The sequence below is a fragment of the Clarias gariepinus genome, chromosome 19 (genome assembly GCF_024256425.1).
Source record: "Clarias gariepinus isolate MV-2021 ecotype Netherlands chromosome 19, CGAR_prim_01v2, whole genome shotgun sequence".
Taxonomy (NCBI): domain Eukaryota; kingdom Metazoa; phylum Chordata; class Actinopteri; order Siluriformes; family Clariidae; genus Clarias; species Clarias gariepinus.
The window spans coordinates 16767501-16787748 of record NC_071118.1 but is presented as its reverse complement, the minus strand read 5'-3'; the positions used below and the strand labels follow the sequence as shown (position 1 = coordinate 16787748).

General features: G+C 39.9%; 1 protein-coding gene across 2 annotated transcripts in view; it reads left to right on the top strand.

Annotated features, from left to right (window-relative positions):
- The window catches only part of dacha (dachshund a), a 134915-nt gene that overhangs the window by 71167 nt on the left and 43500 nt on the right, over positions 1-20248 (top strand). For both annotated transcript variants that reach the window (XM_053479098.1, XM_053479097.1), the window contains exon 3: positions 12101-12232. In XM_053479098.1, the coding sequence (XP_053335073.1) occupies positions 12101-12232 (132 nt within the window). The remainder of the gene's footprint in view (positions 1-12100; positions 12233-20248) is intronic.

Sequence of the window (20248 nt, the reverse complement as noted above, 5' to 3'; positions counted from 1 at the left end):
CAATCAGTTGTTATTTTAAGACACAAAGGTCAGCTGTTCCGGAATAGTCCATGCAAGAGCCGCATTGTCATGTGCATTTGCAAAATCCATCAAACCCATCAAGCATTATGAGGGCTAACTACAAAAATGTAAACATAAATTATATAAATATCAGAAATATAATAAAAACATTACACATTTTTTAAACACAAGCCACATTATCTCACAGGAAGCTATCAGCTAAATATTTGCATGCTATGGCTAAAGCATGAGCAGAGCAGCAATTTAATTCCATTCTTCTTCAAAGTCAGACTTATTGAATGTCATCTTTGAAGAATTAATAATTATTGAGATGTCCACCTACTCCATCAACTATATGATATTCATCAGTCTGTTTGTCAGCCGTTGGCCTCCTTATCATAGCTGTGCTTGGCAGTGTTAGCACTATAATTAGCCACTTAATTAGTAAAGGGATCTTGACTGACAGTTTGGAGTCAGTGACTCACGCTCCTGATGACTGTGTGTGTGTGTGTGTGTGTGTGTGTCAGTGTGTGTGAGTGTGTGTGCCTGTTGGACATATGCATTACTGCCAGGGGTAAAGCATTAAAGCATAGATTCCCCATAATCTCCACCTCAACTGAGCTTTCTTTGGGTATTTTTAATCAATCCGCATATGCTAGTGATGGAATTAGTTATGCCAGATTATGAACGTTAGTCTGTCCCAAAGAAACACACCTCAGTCCGCTACCTCAGGCTCAGCTCTACTGTAAGAACTGTAACCTCATTATTTCAATCACTACAGGCAGCTTGGGCTAATAATCCTTGCCAGAAAGAAATAACAAATTACTGCTAAATGAAATAATTAGCCATGTGTAAAGAGATGTAACATGGAGGATAATCTGTGACTTGAAGTTACTTCCAAACCCAATGTGTAGATGATATCGCTGCGCAAAAAAGATATTTCCTAAAAAGATGGCAAAACAATTTAGCGCTGTGTAAATTCAATCACTAACATTATCAAAGATAATAATATAAGTGTATGTATTAAATCCTTAGTTTGTATGGGGCTAAATACATTAAATTAATATGAAAAATAAGAGATTTAAATATGTGCTTATATTGCAATAAGACACCAAAAACAAAACTAAAAGAACCTTAACTATCTTAGCTAATTTCTCTCTAATATAATACTAATTCATCTGTCCACAATCCTGTGTAAAAGTAAGTGCCCTCCTTTTAAAGTGGCTCTTATGCAAGTGGGTCTTGTATTAGGCAAATACAATCTCAGACGAAAATCAACATATATATTTTGGAGGTTTGCTGGTCTGGAGAATTCAATGCCAATATGGGTAAACATAATCAATGGTCTTAGAGAAGCAATTTTTACTTTTTACATTTCCAACCAATTTGGAGTTTAACAATTTAAGATTATTCACAAATGGAAAACGGACAGCTGCCAGTCATCCCAGCACATTTACCTCAAGGTCAGACTATGCAATAATAAAATTAATCAAAATAAAAAAATAAAAAAAGCTATACCTCAGTCCCATTAGGACTCACTGAGCATGTTAAATGTTAAAGTCCATGACAGCACAATTAGAAGAAGACGGGTTGCTTGGAAGGGTTGCTAGGAGAAAAAGAACATGGAAGCACAACTGAGGTTTGCAAAACTGCATCTGAAGAAACCACAAGAGTTCTGGAACAATATCCTATAAACAGATGAGGGCAAAGAGGAGTTGTTTAACTTTAATGTCCAGCGTCATGTTTGGTGAAAACCAAACAGCATTTTGGCCGAAACACCTCATACCCATTGTCTAGCACAGCGGTGGAGGGGGGATGATTTGGGCTTGCTTTACAGCCACAGAACCTAAGGTCCTTGCAATCAATGAGTCGACCGTGAACTTCTCTGTATACCAGAGTATTCTAGAGGGACAGGTCTGTCCGACAGGTAAAAGGTAAAGTGCTTTGTGGTCCAAAGCACACCAGTAAATTTACATCAGAATTGCTGAAAAATAAAAGAATCAAGATTTTGGAAGTCCAGACCTCAACCCAACAGAAATGGTGTGGTGGGCCCTTAAGAGAGCTGACCTGAAGCAATGTTGTATAAAGCAATGGAAAGTCATACAGGAAACTATTACGTATAAAGGTACTGCTAAAGGTACTGCTAAAGGTACTGCTATCTATCTATCTATCTATCTATCTATCTATCTATCTATCTATCTATCTATCTATCTATCCATCTATCCATCAATCTATCCATCCATCCATCCAGCCATCCTCACATACATATTAACCTTTTAATGAAGTGAGTTTAACATGATTATAATGTGGTTAGTTCATTCTCTCTAAATGTATGATTAATGCAACCTTACTTAATGTTTCGGGCTCACTTACTGTTTTTTTTTTAGCCAACATTAACGATTCAGTTTTCTCAATTATTCATCCATGCACCTTGAGCTAAAGATTCCTGCACCCAAGCCAGAAATAGACAAACACAACACACATGCACTTACAGATCTCTGACACTCAGACACTACAATTTAATTGATTTACCATTAAATTAATGTAATTTTATTACAGATGCGCAAAAACACACATGTGCACATGCCAGTTCTGCATCCAGCCTGTATCATTATTAACTTTCACAGTATGTTATTGGCTATTTTAGTGCTTACACGGACATTTTCACATCTTTAACAAAGAGCATCAAGGAAAAAAATCCAAGCCTGTCAATAGTGCATCATTAAAGTCACTAATTTTTACACTGACCTCAAGCGTTCCTTTATCTGCAATTTTTTTATCCTTCTACCCACCACATCAAAGGTCAGGATCTAACTCTGTTGATTTGGTATTAAAATGAATAAAGGTGACCTTGTCTAAATTAATAAGTCAGTGGTGAAACATGCTTTCAACATTCAGAAAGGTTATAGAAAGGTTAACCTTCAAGTGCAGTAGCAGCGCAGAGAGAGAGAGAGAGAGAGATGCTCCCCATTCTTTGTTCCTTCCCTAAAACACGTTTGTTCACAGGACAAATGAGCTCCTTTTATAGCCCATCTGTGTCATGGGTCAGTGTGTTGTGCATTCTGCTCACTACAGTTGTAAAGAGAGGTTATTTGAGTTACCGTAGCCTTCCTGTCAGCTCAAATCTGGTCATTCTCCTCTGACTGCTCTCATCAACAAGGCATTTCCTCCCACTGCTGCTCTTTGGATGTTTTTTGTTCTCTGTAAACTCTAGAGACTGTTGTGTTTAACCCAGGAGATCAGCAGTTATTGAAATAGTTAAAACAGCTGATTGTTATCCAACTTCATGATGGATAATTGCATGAATGTGAAGGGGAAAGGGGTACATTCCTTTTAAAGTGGCTAGTGCACATGTTTCTGCCACAAAACAAAATATTTATTAACAATGACTTTACTTTCTGTATTTTTAGGTCAAGAGGTCCTTTTCCTTTTCCCATCCTTGTTTGTAGGATCTTGTGCTGACTGACGCTTTCATTTCTGCTTCGTTGTTCTTTATTCTGTTGTCAGATATTCTACAGTAATCAAATGCACCTCTCCCTCTCTCGCTCTCTCTCTCTCTCTCTCGCTCTCTCTCCCTCTCTCTCCCTCTCTTTCTCTCTCCCTCTCTCTCTCGCTCTCTCTCTCTCCCTCTCTCTCTCTCCCTCTCTCCCTCTCCCTCTCTCTCTCTCTCTCTCTCTCTCTCTCTCTCGCTCGCTCGCTTGCTATTGAAGTGGATCAGTCAAATTATAGAGTGGCAAAACTAATTCAGTGCCCTGGGGCCGGTGGAGCTGCCACTTCCCATCAGCCCCGCTGCCAGTCAGTGCCTGACTGTTTTCATTCAGGTCCTCTTGTTTCATTTATTATGGCTATTGGAGCTAATCCTACCAGTGAAGCCCCGGCCGGCCCACCTGTCACTATTGTTTCTTCTTTATGACTTGGCCAGTGCCTTCAGCACCTGATCTGTACTAGTCCTCCATTCTCATCCTCCTTCTCTTCCTACTCTACCCCTGCTGTTCATGATGGAGGTGAGATCTTGGGGAGAGAGAGAGAGATTATCAATCACATTTGGACAGTGATGGTCTCTGTTAATGTTTTAACCAAAGTTTAAATTTAGTTAAATTAGCAAGTGCTTAGTATGACTTAATTTATTTATTTGATCAGCAGGGATCTAAAAAGGAGGCATCGATCTTGCCTTTTTTTCTGGACAGTTGACTAACATTGAGAGCTTAATTAGACATTGAGTTTTCAGTGTGATAGGAGTGTGTGTTGGAGTTCAGCAGTTACTTTGCTGTTTTTTACAGTACAGTACGTTCTTCTGGTGCTGAAGGAGAGTTGTCGGGTCTTTACTTACTCACACACTCACTCATCTCTAATGCTTAATCCTGTATACAGGGTGGCGGGTGGCCTGGAGCCTATCCTAAGAGATTTTGGACATCGCAGGGCACACACATACTCATACTTTATCTCTCACTATGGGCAATTAGTGAACACCAATTAGTTTAATCTGCATGTCTTTGGACTGTGGGAGGAAACCGGAGTACCTGGAGGAGCACAGGGAGAATATGCAAACTCTATGCACACAGGGAATGGTTAAGCCTACTGTGTGGGTTACTGATTCACAGGTTGGGGACTTAAGTCCCTGCACTGCTAAGCTCTCAATGATAGGACCTTAACCCTATTTGCTCAAAGGCGCTGATCATGGTTGACCCTGCATTCTGATCTCAGCTTCTTAACAAGCTATTTAATTCAATTCAATTTTATTTGTATAGCGCTTTTAACAATTGTCATTGTCGCAGAGCAGCTTTAGACAATCAAAAGAATTATTTAAGTGTGTATGGAATGTGAGTGTGCATAAAGCAAAATGGTCAGATAGTCTCTGGTGAGCAAGCCAAGGGCGACAGTGGCAAGGAAGAACTCCCTGCAACAAGCAGGGAGCATATATAAACACTTTACCAATTGTCAGGTTTTGGTATAAACTGAAGATATTTTGGTTTTGGGACCAAAATTCTATTTCTATTCAATAAATTCCATTGAATCATTCTAATGGTTTTTATTTATTATTTTGAAACCAACAAGTAAAGCACATAATGTTTATGTGATGCATGCTTTCCCTTAAGCGGTAAAATATATTTTTGAAGAGATTATTTAGAATAAATATAATTATCCTTAGAGGGCAGTAAATCTACTCCACATTATAGAATGACTGTATATTTTTCCGAATCGTTACTTACCTTACAAGATGTCTTTGCATGTTCCTCAGACTGGTGCTGGTGGTAGCATCAGTTTCTGTGGGCTTCCTAAAGCTTTATACATCATAATTAATCCTTACTTGTAAGTACTCATTATCATGCTTTGCGGCTGATGCACTGTGTTTGCGGTGTGTCACACCCCGGAGTGGAAATTTTGTCTACAACTGTGAAACACCGTTTTAGTAATTAAAGAATATGATGAGAGGCACCTTGAAATGTATTAAGGAATGGATGGGGGTGGAAATTGAGAAATGTGGTCTATTTTTTTTTTTATTTTAGAGAGAGAGAGAGAGAGAGAATGCGGAATTGGAGATGGGGAAGTACAGAAAAGTGGAGGAGTGAGAAAGATGACATGAGAGGAGAGAGATGAGAAAGTGTGTAAAGGCAGTGGGGAGGGTATGCAGGAGAGAGAGGGAGAGAGGAAAAGTGCTCTCCACTAACTTTCTGCCCAGTGAGCAGTGCCTCTTTACTCTTTGAACACTTGGCCCATTTATTTTTGCTAAGTTGTGAGATTCTGAGTCAGCCCGAGAGGACTCTAGTGGCTCTTTCCATGAAACATTAACGAGTTCCTGGGGTTAAAGGGATGCCTAGAAATCATTGCTGATTGCAATTTTGATTGCTAGTGTGTGTGTGTGTGTGTGTGTGTGTGTGTGTGTGTGTGTGTGTGTGTGTGTGTGGTGTACATACTGTATATATGCTATCATAGGTATAAGTGCACTCCTTACAAAATTGTGTATATTCTACACTTACACAAAGAGTAGCGCACGCACACACACACACACACACACACACACACACACACACACACACACACACACACACACACACACACACAGTCTTGATGCCAGATTATTAATTGACTGTCTCTACCACCCACCACCCAGAGCTCCTTTAGGGCCAGTGTTGATGACACGTACAGATCAGAACGCCTCCAGACCAAACACTAGAATTCAATCCCACCACTTCATCTTCACCCTGCCCACTCCACTCACACTTACAGAGATTATTCACTTCTGTTACATTAATAAATGCTCTCTTATCCCATATGCTAATCTCTAATAAACAGAGAGCAGGATAAAATAGAAATTAGTGAATACTTGAACGGAAAAGCGGATTTTCTTAGTTTAAACCTAAACATATACAGGTACGGTAATATCACTGTACTGTATCGCTTGATATGCAAAGTTCACTTCACAAGTGGGAAGATATTATTTAGGTGGTGTTGTGGCTGTAATGTGTGTGTGAGAGGGAGAGAGTGTACATCATGCATATTTAAACAGTTACGTTTTTAGAAAAGCATCCTTGCAAGGGTGTATTTCTGATCCTTGTGCGCTAATTAACTAGTTCATGTGGCAGTCCCCCTTCAATGTTTATTAGGAGACGCATTCATGTCCCTATAAAGTCAGGTTTTGTTTTTTGGATTTCTTTAGAATATGGGATTTTAGAATATGGCATTTGTCAGTCTTCTTGTACTTATCGGAAAATATTGTGTGCGAACCATGACACTCTCTGTCTTAGTTGGACGTACATTGATCTGCCATAACATTTAAACCATTACCACGAAAAAACATCTAGGTTTTGGGTTCCCTTTGTGCTGCCCCTTGTGGGCGTCTTGGGGAGTGACTACGCAAGGCCTCTGGGGTGTGCTGTGGTGTCTGGCACCGGGATGTTAGAAGGTTACCCCCTTCTGCTGTGTGTGCATATCTGTTTGCATATCCATGTTCGTGTGTGTGTGTGTGTGTGTGTGTGTGTGTGTGTGTGTGTGTGTGTGTGTGTGGTGAGAGAGAGAGAGAGAGAGAGAGAGAGTAGAAGTTCATCTTGAGTTATTAACAGCATATTCCATATCAGTACCTTGTTTCATTAAAAGTAATTACAAAGTGCCGTCTCTGCTGCAGCATCACTCAGAATCAACTCATCCTTTTACTCCAACTGTGAAAAACTATTAGCCAAGAGGTGCTGAGGTGAGACCTGACAGTGCGTTTGGACACATGCTTCATCTGAGTAAATACAGAAATGACTGTAAAAATTCTAAAAAGACAAAAAAATCTAAATAATTAAATTAATGAACTTAAAATTAAATGCTACATAATATTAAAATTGTTCAAATAAAATTTTATGTTGCATAAATGATATAATAATTATAATACATTATATAATAATAAAAAAAAGATTTTAATCAAACACATTTATCTTTGATTACAAAACAAATTTTGGTGGCCAGTTCATGTGTGAAAAAGATTTCTCATGCTCCCAGATCCATTCTTTTACTATTTGAGTCCTGGACTATGTCAGTGCCATCAGGGGGAAAAATCTATTGATGTGATGGATCTGGTCATTCAGTGCCAGTAATTTCAAATCTCCTTAGTGGTTTTCATTGCTTGATGCAGCCCAATAATTTGACCCTTCTGAAATTGTGACTTTTTGTGGCCAGACAGTGTATAAATGTTACAAAAGGAAAATTTGTAGCCGGGTTCTTCTCTCATGCTTGCTCTTGAGTTAATGATGAAAAACTCGAAGAAAAAAAAAAATTTTATTTTATTCTATTCATCTAATTGAGATCAGCCTATAAAGAATATCTACCCAGATTTGGTTTAAGTAAGTATCTACAGTCAGAAGATTGTACTGATTCCACTGTTATGTGATGTGCATGGCTCAGTCTGGCTGTGTGAGGAAGAAGAAAAGATTTCCAAGCACCAGGATAAGCCTCTTTGACTTTGTATTGCAGTTAAAAGTATCACTTAGTATTTTGTATTCTGATACTTTTACTCTGTTATACTCTAATGTTATGTACAATCTAAATTCAGTGATATTCTGATAACCTTTAACCCAAACTGTACAATGTATGTCCTCTATCCTCCAGTTTATTGTACAATATCCCTGGTAATGGGCCAGAAATAATAGTTCCTTTTCTTTCAGGGTCTTATTCCTTTTCTTTTAGCATGCCCTATTTCTCGCTCTCTCTATTCACATTTGCCGGCACGGAAAGTTATGAGGGTTCAGTTTCACCTGCCGGCCGGCTCTCTTTGTTGAGTATGCATCCTATTTTTATTCAGAAATACCAGAGCTGCAGTAAATACAATATTGCTCTCTTCTCTCTTATTTTTTTTTTTCTCCCTAAATTTTTGTCCTTTCCACTGTCTCAGTTTACGTACAAAAAGTACATTTGGGTGGTTATATTTACTCTTTAAAGACTAAAAAGGAAAACTGGCCTTTCCCATCTCTTTTTCTCTGTTTCATTCTGTATTGGGTACAAATCTGATACTTCACTTGTCCCTGAGACAAAGTGAAAAGGAACACTTACACACCCACCCTTCTTCCCCAAAGAAAAAGCGAAATGCAAAATTCAACATTGTGTTGAGTGCGCAAGAAACAGAAGGCTTGAATTTCTGTCCAGACTTGTTTTCACAACCAACCCTCTTCTGCAGTTTTTACCCTTTTCCACCATTATCTGCCCATTTTGATAATCTGGCCTTTTTCCCGTTTGTAGTTATAACGTTGCAGTATATATATTCTTTATTTATTTACATTATTATTATTATTATTATTATTATTAATTTCTTTCTTTATTTATATAAATATTTTTTTTTTCTTTAAGAAAATGACTTGTGCGAAATATAAACGACGTTCCTGACGCTTATACTGTAGCATTTCTGAGTAGTAGTTGTGCAACTTTGTGCCTCTTTCAGAGTGTTCCACGCCTACTGTGTCCCTCTTGTTCTGTTGTTTTTTTTGTCTTGTATCATTATCAGCTATTTGATTTGATTTTTGCTGAAACTATGTAAATTACAAGCCTATGAGCCTCCTTTAATTAAGATGATCAGTGAAATTAAACTCTGCAGCAGTTAATCTAAGCCAGCGTTACAACTATTAATGTAGTACATTTTTCAAATAGACATTTTAAAGACACAAAAAATTCTAAGCTTTTATTTGCATTGTGCTTTGAATGACTTAATAGTATGATATACAGTTACAAAACGTTTTTTTTCCAAAAAAATATATTTTTCCAAAGATTCCAATCTTCCTTTCTATTGTCTATACTGCATATCCTGTTAGGATCATGGGGGCCTGAAGCCTATTCCATAAGGCCACAAGGTAGGGAACACCCTAGATGGGATGGCAACACATTGCACAACACAACAACACTAATGCATGCATTCACCCACATACACTCAAACTCTCTCTCTCTCACACACACACACACAGACACAGACACACACACACACACACAGACACACATACACACACACACACACACACACACACACACAGCTTTCTGTGTAGTTTTAGATAGTTTGAGTGGTTATCTTGGCTCCGGAAAGATGTATTATGAAGGATGTATATGTATTATTACATAATTTTAATGTAATAATTACATCTTATATTTTTCTTATAAGTGTATGACAACTGTTTCTTAAATGTCTTTAAACATGTTATTTGTTAAGAAATTTACTGCAGTGCAATCCTTTGTGGGAAATAATTAGGAATCCTACAAATATATTTTATAAATGTTCTTTGTTCTATTTTATTTGTCATGACTTTTTCCTTAAGTGTCATCGTAGCAGCAGTACAGAAGTACAGAACTACACTACCTACAGTATCAGCCCCAGCATGTCCTATGTCACACTAATCACTCCCACCTGTGTCTTGTTGTACCTTATTAGCACCACTATTTTAGTGCTAGTTGTTCATTTTCTCACACTTAAGCATTCGTTGTAGCTGCTGTTGTTTGTCTCATTATCATTTACAGTCTACATGATGCTTACCTCATATCCACAGTTCATTATAACGGTTCTTTTGTCTGCTTGTTTGTATGTCAAATAATAAATAGTCTGCAGTTGCATCTGCTTCTTATAGGCATTCCAAGACATTAGGACTCAGAAGGAAGTGAGATGTCTGAAAGCAGCATTGTCAGGTGGTGCATACCTTGGTCACTTTTGACCCCCAAAAAGCAGCAATTTCATTAATGCTGCAAAGACACACAAAAAAGCCTACTCACCAACCTGCCAGAAACAGTGACCCTTTGAAAGCTGAAATCAATCTACTGCTATAACACTCACTTCGAGATCAAAAGATGCTCCTTTAGACCTTTTTACCTCTAGAACCCGCATCTCGTAACACATTTTAATTAAATCGGACATTGTTGACCAGGTTTGAGGGAAGAGAGGGGCTGATTTAATAACGTCACACAAAAGGAATCCAAACTGCTCATATTTGACCACTCTGATATACACACACTGCACACACACAGACCTTAAAACCCCAAAAGTCCTTTCTCATATCTTCACAAAATTTGTTATTAAGTTTAGCTGAGATGAAGCTGCCAGGTTCAAGAAACAGGATGGGTCCGTAAACCCCCATCAGATCCTGGTGTTCTCAGCTCATCTGTTGAGTGTCAAAGACATCTAGTGTTCAAAAACAGGAGTTTAAAGGTGTGGGACTCTGAAGGGCCATGTTAAAGGCAAACAATAAGCAATTGGTTTGTCCAACCTCAACGAAAACTGCTCTCGGCTTTCAAGTGCCTGCTCCCATTTCTGTGGGTCACGACTTCCCTCAAACATCAATTACCGTTGCACATGCTGTTTGATCTCCGGGCTTTCTCCTCCAGAAGCATGAGATAATGCGTCTATTGTCTTTCTTGCCCGCCTTCCTTTTTTCCTTTCTGCTGGCAATTCACATACATCATGTGCCATATTGGTCACTAGCCTTGTTTGCAAGTGTTTTTTGTGTGTGTTTACAGGAGAATGACTTAGCTTGTCTAAAATACTGAATTTGAAAGTAACTGAAACACAGCACAAACTTACAAAGAACATTTGACTGCTAAGGGAAAACACTTCAGTTTAACAGATGGTCTTTTTAAACAAGACACATCAGCATTTCATTAAAAGTTCAGAAAAATTTGAGAAATAAAATAAACGTAAATCTAAATTCATACTTGTTATACCCAGCCATCTAGACTCATTTTTTCACCTTTGCCATGTAGCCATTGCCGGTTTTGGAGCAATATAGCATTATGGTTTTTGTCCATATACGTACATGTGCGAAGCATGGTTCTGCTCCCACCTGTTTTTAAAATAGAAATAATTTTATTAGAAGTATTTGGTTTAAGAGCTGTCATAGAATGCTGTAGCTTGTGTTTTTTCTCTGTGGTCATTTCCCACCATGGGTGTTTAAGGAGCACTGAGCTTTGCTATCATGTTCCCTTTGCAAAAAAAATAGGAAAAATGAATAAAAGTGTGCCACCCAAGCTCAACTCCTAAAAAAAAAAAAAGAAAAGAAAAACCCCAGTTCTTTTCTCTGTACTATGGCACGTATTCCGGAGGCAATACTCTTAATGAATTAGATCAAGGTGACATCCATTCTGAACCTGGGGACAAAAAAAAATAGTTGAAGGACATAAGCTTTCACTATCTTTTTTCCACCAGAATAGGTTGTAAAGAAGTTAGTAGCATAGTGCAAGGAAGACCCTGCAACGTCACTTAATGAATCACTTAATGCAGCCCCTCTATTGTTTAATTGAATTAATTAGGGGCTTAATTGAGCTAAGTGATGATGGCTTCTGGGGTTGTGGAGTCCTTGATGAGCTGAAGGTAGAGCTCAGGAAGTGTGTAAGAGTGGGGAAGTCCTCCTGGGAAATCCACACGCACACACACACACAACCATAGACAAGGGTCCAATGAGCATTAAGTCAGTGGGAGAAAGTCTCTCGACTTTTGTCCACAGGAGAAGGTTCCGTTAGTGCTCAAGTGCCTCTCACAGCACTGAAACTAATCACATACTGGAAAAACACAAAAACCTTAACTGTAGATATCACAAAGCATTCTGTGATTGAAGTCATGTGAATGCAGATTGCTAACACGTGTGTATGCTTCCAGGTCTGACAGCAGCAGCGATGGCAGAGGCAATGAAGCTGCAGAAGATGAAGTTGATGGCCATGAACAGCATCCATGGAGCAAGCAGTCAGAATGGCACAGAGTCTGAAAATGAAGAACTCAACTCCAATGCAGGTCAGACTTCTGAATGAACATACACACACACACACACACACACACACACACACACACGTAGTATTTTGTTATTTCTGTGAGGATCTTTGCAGTTTATTCTATAGTTGCATTATTTCATGCACATTATAACATAGTATACTATTCTGTCCCAGTCAGTGGCTGCTCCTACTTTGACAGATAGCTAACAGCTCTCTTCAATAACCACCCAGGAAGCAGCTCTCTAAGGTTATGTTCACATTACCAGCCTGAAATGACTCAAGTCCAATTTTTGACACAGATCTGATTTCAGGGCTGTCTGAATACACAAATCTGATGTTACTCTTTCATGTGATCCTGGATTGGCTACATATCCAATACGTGGTCATGTGACTTGAGAACAGGCAGATCAGAATTCCTGGGACTTTTTCCTTTGTGTATGCGTAGAGTGCTGACGTCATCAGTCAGTAAGGACAGCACAGGGATTTTATAGCAGTGCTACTGTAGCAATAGCTGCTAAAACAAGGTGTCTGGCTTTCTTTCTTTTTTTGGCCCTCAACAAATACAGCGGAAAAACCGCTTGCCATCCTCCAGAGCAAGATCCCAATCATACTTCTTTGCTAATATCACATCCATTGTTCTAAATGAATTGAGTGGTTGCAGAAACCCATGGCATATTTAAACCCAGATGGCACGATAAGTAACTTGTAGTTCTAAATGTAAACATAATATGCAAATCCGATCAGACTAAAAAAATCAGAATTGAAGGTGGCTTATAACGTCAACATAGCCTGAATTTTGGATGATTACTTAAGAAAGCATTGTAAAACTGAAATAAAAATATATATATCACCAATTGGCCCCTTTTTAAATTAACATAAATATGGTCATAAGCCAGAGAAATTGCTAACATTAGCTAGAAGTTAGCACATTTTTGCTAGCAATTAGCAACAAGTTACCATAACATTAGAAATCCCATAGACATGCTAGCGCAATTAGCATATTATGCTTTTATATTTGCTGGAAGATACAAACAAACCGATCTTTAAAATAAGTATTGAGATATATTTAACAGTGTTACTTTTGCATACAAATTTAATCTGTTAAAATTCCGTATTGCAAAATGCATTTTTCAATACGGAATAATGTAAATGCAGGTAATCTATTGCAGCCACCCAAACATATACAGACATATACAATATTACAGATTTCCAACACTATAATCATATTTTTGCACATAAAAACAATCAAAAGATTTAGAAAGACATGTAACTGTAACTAAAGTATAATCTATACATACGATAAAACTGTAAAGTTGGCATGTCTGAATATTGAAGATGTTATTAAATAATAACAAAGTTATAAAATAATTTGGGCGGCGATGAGAAGATGAGTGATAGATCACATCAAGATGGTTTTTGGATTTTTTGTCTGTCTGTTTGTTTGTGCATGCATCATGTAAAAACTACTGAACAAATTTTAATGGGCTTTAATGGGCTGAGGTAACTATAGGCTTACAGTATAGACCCATGGGAAGAGAAGATATGCTACTTTGAAATTTAAATGGTAAGTGCCCTTACATCATAAAAAAATCATTAGTTCATCTCAAAATTCAACAGATGGTGCTGTACCTATTTTATAATACGCGTTTATGAGTGTGCATTTGAAATCTAATTAATAAACGTGATCTCACATGGTAACACATACAAATTTTAGTTCATTCCAAAATCCAACAGATGGCGTTGTGCATTTTTAAAAACACGATTATGAGTGTGCAATTAAATTCCACACGCACTCGCTACTGCTGTGCCATTCTTGGGACCCTTGGTACTATGTTATCACTAAATATTGCACAAAATGCAAAAAAAAAAAAAAAGGGTTAACTCATCTTGTTTGGCTCCTGGACGTACGCGCAACTTAGTTTAGTTAGATGTACTGTATGTCGAAAATACTTTCTTGCTAAATTTTGGTTCTTAACATAAAAATTATTGAAAAATTTTAAAAGGCAGGGTGTTCGTATGCAGGGTTACCACTAAAAGGTATGCATTTCAGGGAAAAGAACAGTTAGATTCACAGCAACAACAACGCAGATGTGCCTGTTCGGCTTAATATGCTCAGGCAAAGTCTGATGCCGTTATTAAAAATGGCTAAAATCGGCCCGAATATTTCGCCGACCTCTAGTGTTTTAGAATACTTTAAAATATCATAATAATTATTAGAATCATATTTATAAATAAGAACCAGCACAGTACTCTGCTTTGGGTGTCCTATGCAGGTATGGTTTGTATATCTACTACAGTACTTTGAAATATAAACTGATAATTGATTATTTTGGATTTTTTCTTTGTAGTTTGTAATCACTGTATAAAGTGCAAATTTTTATTATTTCCTTTTCTTCCAAATGACAAGAGATCTTCGGAGTGTTGACATGACCTCGCTCTCAATGTTATTTCGGGTGTATTTTTAGAGGAGACACCCACTCCAATGACTAAATTATCTTAAGCAACAAAAACACATCAAATGCTTGCAATCTTTTTGTCACCTCGCTGTTTGTTGGCAGTTGGTGAAAGAGCTTTAGACTAACTGGTCAGGAAGGAAATGAAAGCCTTGCAGTGTGTTGTGTGTTGGGATTTTATGCATGCATTCTTTACTAGATGTTTACTACATAATGTTTAAAATTGAATTTATATAAATGTTAGGGTACTTTTATATATTATATTTGTTGTAGTTTATGCTGATGCTGGCTAGCAACAAAGCCTGCTTAAGAGCACCATTGTGAACGAGTAATAAGATGAAATAAAACTGAGTATTGATGTATTTAAATACTGCACTGCTTTAGTGTGGTTCATGTTCCACTGCTGTCGAAGTGACTGGAATTGTTTCATACATCGCTTAGGAAATATATCCTGTATATATACTCTCTCTCTCTCTCTCTCTCTCTCTCTCTCTCCCTCCCTCCCTCTCTCTCTCTCTCTCATTCTCTCTCTCTCCTTTCCTCTCTCTCTCTCTCCCTCTCTCTCTCTCTCCCTCCCTCCCTCTCTCACTCCCTCTCTCTCTCTCTCTCACTCCCTCTCTCTCCCTCTCTCTTTCTCTCTCTTTCTCTCTCTCTCTCTCTCTCCCTCCCTCCCTTTCTCTCTCACTCCCTCTCTCTCTCTCTCTCACTCCCTCTCTCTCCCTCTCTCTGTCTCTCTCTTTCTCTCTCTCTCTCTCTCTCCCTCTCTCTCTCATTCTCTCTCTCTCACTCCCTCTCTCTCTCTTCCTCTCCTTTCCTCTCTCTCTCTCTCTCTCTCTCTCTCCCTCCCTCTCTCACTCTCTCTCTCTCTCTCCTTCCCTCTCTCTCTCTCTCTCATTCCCTCTCTCTCACTCCCTCTCTCTCTCTTCCTCTCCTTTCCTCTCTCTCTCTCTCTCTCTCTCCCTCCCTCTCTCCCTCCCTCTCTCACTCTCTCTCTCTCTCTCTCTGTCTCTCTGCGCATGCGCGGTGTGGCAGGGAAGCGAGTTTGGCGTGTAGAGCGCGCGAGAGCGATTGGCTTTTTGCCAATTTTCTTCTTTGTGCATTTTTTCTTTCGCCATTTATTACATCCTTTGGCTTTATATACTTTTTTTTGTGTGTGTAAGTGTGTGCGAGTGAGTGAGTGAGTGAGTGTGTGTGAGTGAGTGTGTGTGTGTGTGTGTGTTGCTGGAGCATGGCGGCTCCGGACACACAGCGGTTTGAGAGTTTGACTCGCCGGCACGGTGTGCGCGTGGTGTGCGCGGCGAGTTTAGAGGAGTGTGTGTTAGCGGTTGGTGAAGTTGTGGGACATGAGAACATCGTCTCTGCTTCCCGAATGAACAGTGCTGTTGTTGTGTTTGTTAATAGTGTAGATAAAGCGATTAAAATTGTCCAAAATGGAATCAGTGTTAATAACGAGCACATACTGGTCTCTCCCCTGAGCTCCCCAGCTAAGAAAGTAGTCCTGTCTAATGTTCCCCCTTTTATATCTGACAGTGTGATAGCAACAGAACTGTCCAGATACGGACGCCTGGTCTCCCCTATAAAGAAAATCCCCCTTGGCTGTAAATCCCCTCTGATAAAACACCTGGTATCTTTCAGGAGAGTTGTTTTTATGATTTTTAAAGAGGGTGTTGAAGAGCTAAATGTAATTTTCAAATTCAGAGTTGAAAACTTTGACTATAACATATTCGCCTCCTCAGACACCGATATAAAATGTTTTAAATGTGGTGCAATTGGCCATCTTGTCCGTGCCTGTCCTGAAAGACAGAATGATCCCGATGCTCCTGTGCGACCGGGTCAAGACTCCACCGTGCCAGCCGTGGCCATTCCCCCTGCAACCACGGCTCGGCCGCCCGCTGAGGGACCCGGAAATGCTGCTGAACCAGAGCCCAAAGTAAATGAATCCCAAGCCCAGCCTGCAATCCAAGAGTCAGCTGAAACAACATCAACACCAAAAGCAACATGCTCGACTAAACCGGACCGAGGGGAACCCAACGTGACCCAACCGGCACCGGCGAGGCCGAACACAAATGATAAGGTCTCAGAGGGCTCGGGTGCAGTGCTGGAGTCACCCGTCCTCTCGGCGATGGGTACAAGGGCGAAGAGCCGCCAACTGGAAGCAGCAGCCACTGCACTGTCACAGGGGGACGAGGCGGACATAGAGATGGAAGAGGAGCCCCTCTTCAAGACACCCAAAAGGAAAAAAGACCACAAGAGAGGAGGAAAAAAACTCCCCAAAAAAGACACAGAAACAGAATCAGACAGTGACGGCTACATATCGGACTCTGTGCTGATTCTCACTCCTGAGGAAGAAAGAATGCCAGTGGTTTACAGCGAGGAGTCCATACACAGCTTCTTAGAAAAGACAAAAGGAGGCTCAAAAATCCAACTGGAAGAACACTTCCCAAACAAGAGACAGTTCATTCACGACGTCAAATATTACAAAAAACACAAAGCTTTTATCGACCGGGAAATATTCAGGATAAAGAAATGGATCACTAAAATAAATAAAGAACTCGCTGAGGAGGACTTCTTAGAGTGATTTTACCTCCCTGCTGGACACTGGTATGTTTTCTTTCTTATATATAAGACTGTTTTTTTTTATCTATACACCTTTTAATGAATGGAATAAACATTGCGAGCTTAAATATTAATGGGGCAAGAACATATGAAAAAAGAGCAAAACTTTACGAACTATTAAAACAGAAACACATTGATGTGGCTCTACTGCAGGAGACACACAGCGACTCCAAAAACTCTGCGGACTGGTCAAAAGAGTGGGACGGGCTCGCAATTCTGAGCCACAACACACCACTGTGTGCTGGAGTCGCACTGCTCTTTGCTCGCAATTTTATACCGAACTCTTATACAGTAGAAGAATTTTTAAATGGGAGGCTTTTAAAAGTGAGAACTTTTTATGAGAATGAAGTTTTTGTTTTTATTTGTGTGTACACTCCCACCAAGGCAGTAGAGAGGATGATGTTTTTAGATAAACTAAACAGCGTCATTAATGACTGTAACTCTGCTGATATTTTAATTCTGGGTGGGGATTTTAACTGCACTACCGACAATCTGGACAGAAACCATAAAGAACCTCACATGGCCTCCCGTAAACGCATGTGGGAGATGATGGAGGCCCAGGACTTAAGTGATATATGGAGAAACTTAAACACAAAACAAAGACAGTACACCTGGGCCCACTCCGTAGATAACACACTCTCTCTGGCTAGACTCGATAGATTTTATTGTTTTAAACATCAACTGTCTTATTTTACGAAATGTTTTATTACCCCAGTAGGCATCTCCGACCATAGCATGGTGCAGTGCACAGTCAGTAGGAAAAACCTAAAACCTAAGAGTGCCTACTGGCATTTTAATACTGTACTTTTAGAAGATGCCAATTTTATTGAGTCTTTTACTTATTTATGGACCAGTCTTAAATCACAAAAAGCTGATTTTAGCTCTCTACAGCAATGGTGGGACTTAGCTAAAGCACAAACAAAAGTTTTCTGTCAACAGTACACTCTTAATGTCACAAAAGACATTGTTAGATCAATGAGAGCTCTAGAGACCGAAATAGTGGAGCTCCAGAGTTTGGAGACCACAGGAGATCGAGGAAATATTGAAAGCCTCAAAAACAAAAAAGCTGTAATGAACGACCTGCTGGGCACTGCAGCACAGGGGGCGCTGGTCCGCTCACGTTTTAAACATGCTACGGAAATGGATGCTCCTTCCAAGTTCTTTTTTGGTCTAGAACAAAAAAATGGACAGAAAAGAATCATGCATGCTGTGCGATCAGAATCAGGGGATCTCGTATCAGAGCCCACTGAAATTCGCAAGCAGACAAACAGCTTCTACTCAAAGCTGTATAGTAGTGAGTGGTCAGAAGCACATGCAGTGGAGGAGACCTTTTTAAAAAATCTGCCCAAATTGTCAGAACAAACGGCCACAGACATGGCAACAGAACTGACGCTGGCAGAGATTCAGGAGGCTCTCCAAGGTCTGAAGAACGGGCGGGCGCCAGGTATAGACGGTCTCCCTGCAGAGTTCTACAAAACTTTTTGGTCAGTAATAGGACAGGATGTAGTAGAGGTGTTGCAGGACAGCGTGAAAGGAGGAAAGCTCCCGGTGAGCTGCAGGAGGGCTGTCCTGACCTTACTGCCAAAAAAGGGAGACCTGACGCACCTGGGAAACTGGCGCCCGGTATCACTGCTGTGCACTGACTATAAACTACTCTCGAAAGCATTAGCCTCAAGACTGACAAAGGTACTGGAGCAGATCATTCATCACGACCAGACGTACTGCGTGCCTGGTAGGTCTATCTTTGATAACATACATTTAATTCGCGATATTTTGGATGTCTCTAGACTTTTGGATTTAAAGACTGGTCTTATTTTGCTGGACCAGGAAAAGGCTTTTGACCGGGTTGAACACGAATATTTGTGGAAGGTGCTGGAAAGCTTTGGGTTCAACCCAGGTTTCACAGCCATGATCAAAACATTGTATAGTGACATTGAGAGTGCACTGAAGGTTAATGGTGGTTTATGTGTTCCTTTTAAAGTACACAGAGGCATTAGACAGGGCTGCTCTCTATCAGGCATGCTATATTCCTTGGCAATAGAACCTCTTTTATGCAAACTGAGAGATCAGCTTTCTGGTTTTAATATACCTCATTTTAATATTTTAACCTGTCTTTCAGCTTATGCCGATGATCTAGCTGTAATGGTGAACACACAGATGGATGTGACTTTTTTAACTGACGTTTTAGAAGATTTTAAGATTTTATCATCGGCTAAAATCAACTGGAACAAAAGCGAAGCCATTTTAGTAGGAGAATGGGGAGGCGAGCAGCCCACACTACCAGGGGGTTTAATGTGGAAAAAGAGCGGTTTTAAATACTTGGGTGTCTACTTGGGTAGTGCTGAGTTTTTAAACAAAAACTGGGAGGGTATTGTTGAAGGCATAAAAGGCAGACTAACCAGATGGAAGTGGTTGGTCCCAAAAATGTCTTACAGAGGACGAGTGCTGGTCATCAACAACCTAGCAGCATCGTCCCTGTGGCATAAACTGGCATGTGTGGACCCACCACCAAACCTGCTAGCGAGCATACAGGCCCTACTGGTAGATTTCTTCTGGGACAAACTGCATTGGATACCACAAAGCCTGCTTCACCTGCCTAAAGAGGAAGGAGGTCAGGGCCTGGTGCAGCTAGCCAGCAGAACTGCAGCCTTCCGTCTGCAGTTCATCCAGAGACTCCTCACCGGTGCCAGTGACGAAGGATGGAGAGCAGCAGCCTTCACACTCCTACGCACGGTGGGAGGACTCGGACTGGACAGATCTCTGTTTTTAATGGACCCCACAGCACTGGACACGACTGGATTACCAGTTTTTTATCAAAGACTTTTTAAAATTTGGAACTTTTTTAAAAAACAAGCAAAAGGAAACAGAACCTTACACTGGCTGCTGGAGGAGCCCCTAGTCTGTGGAGGACATCTAGACATCTCTAGTGAAACCACCCCAGCACTATCCAAGACCCTGGTCTCCGCAGG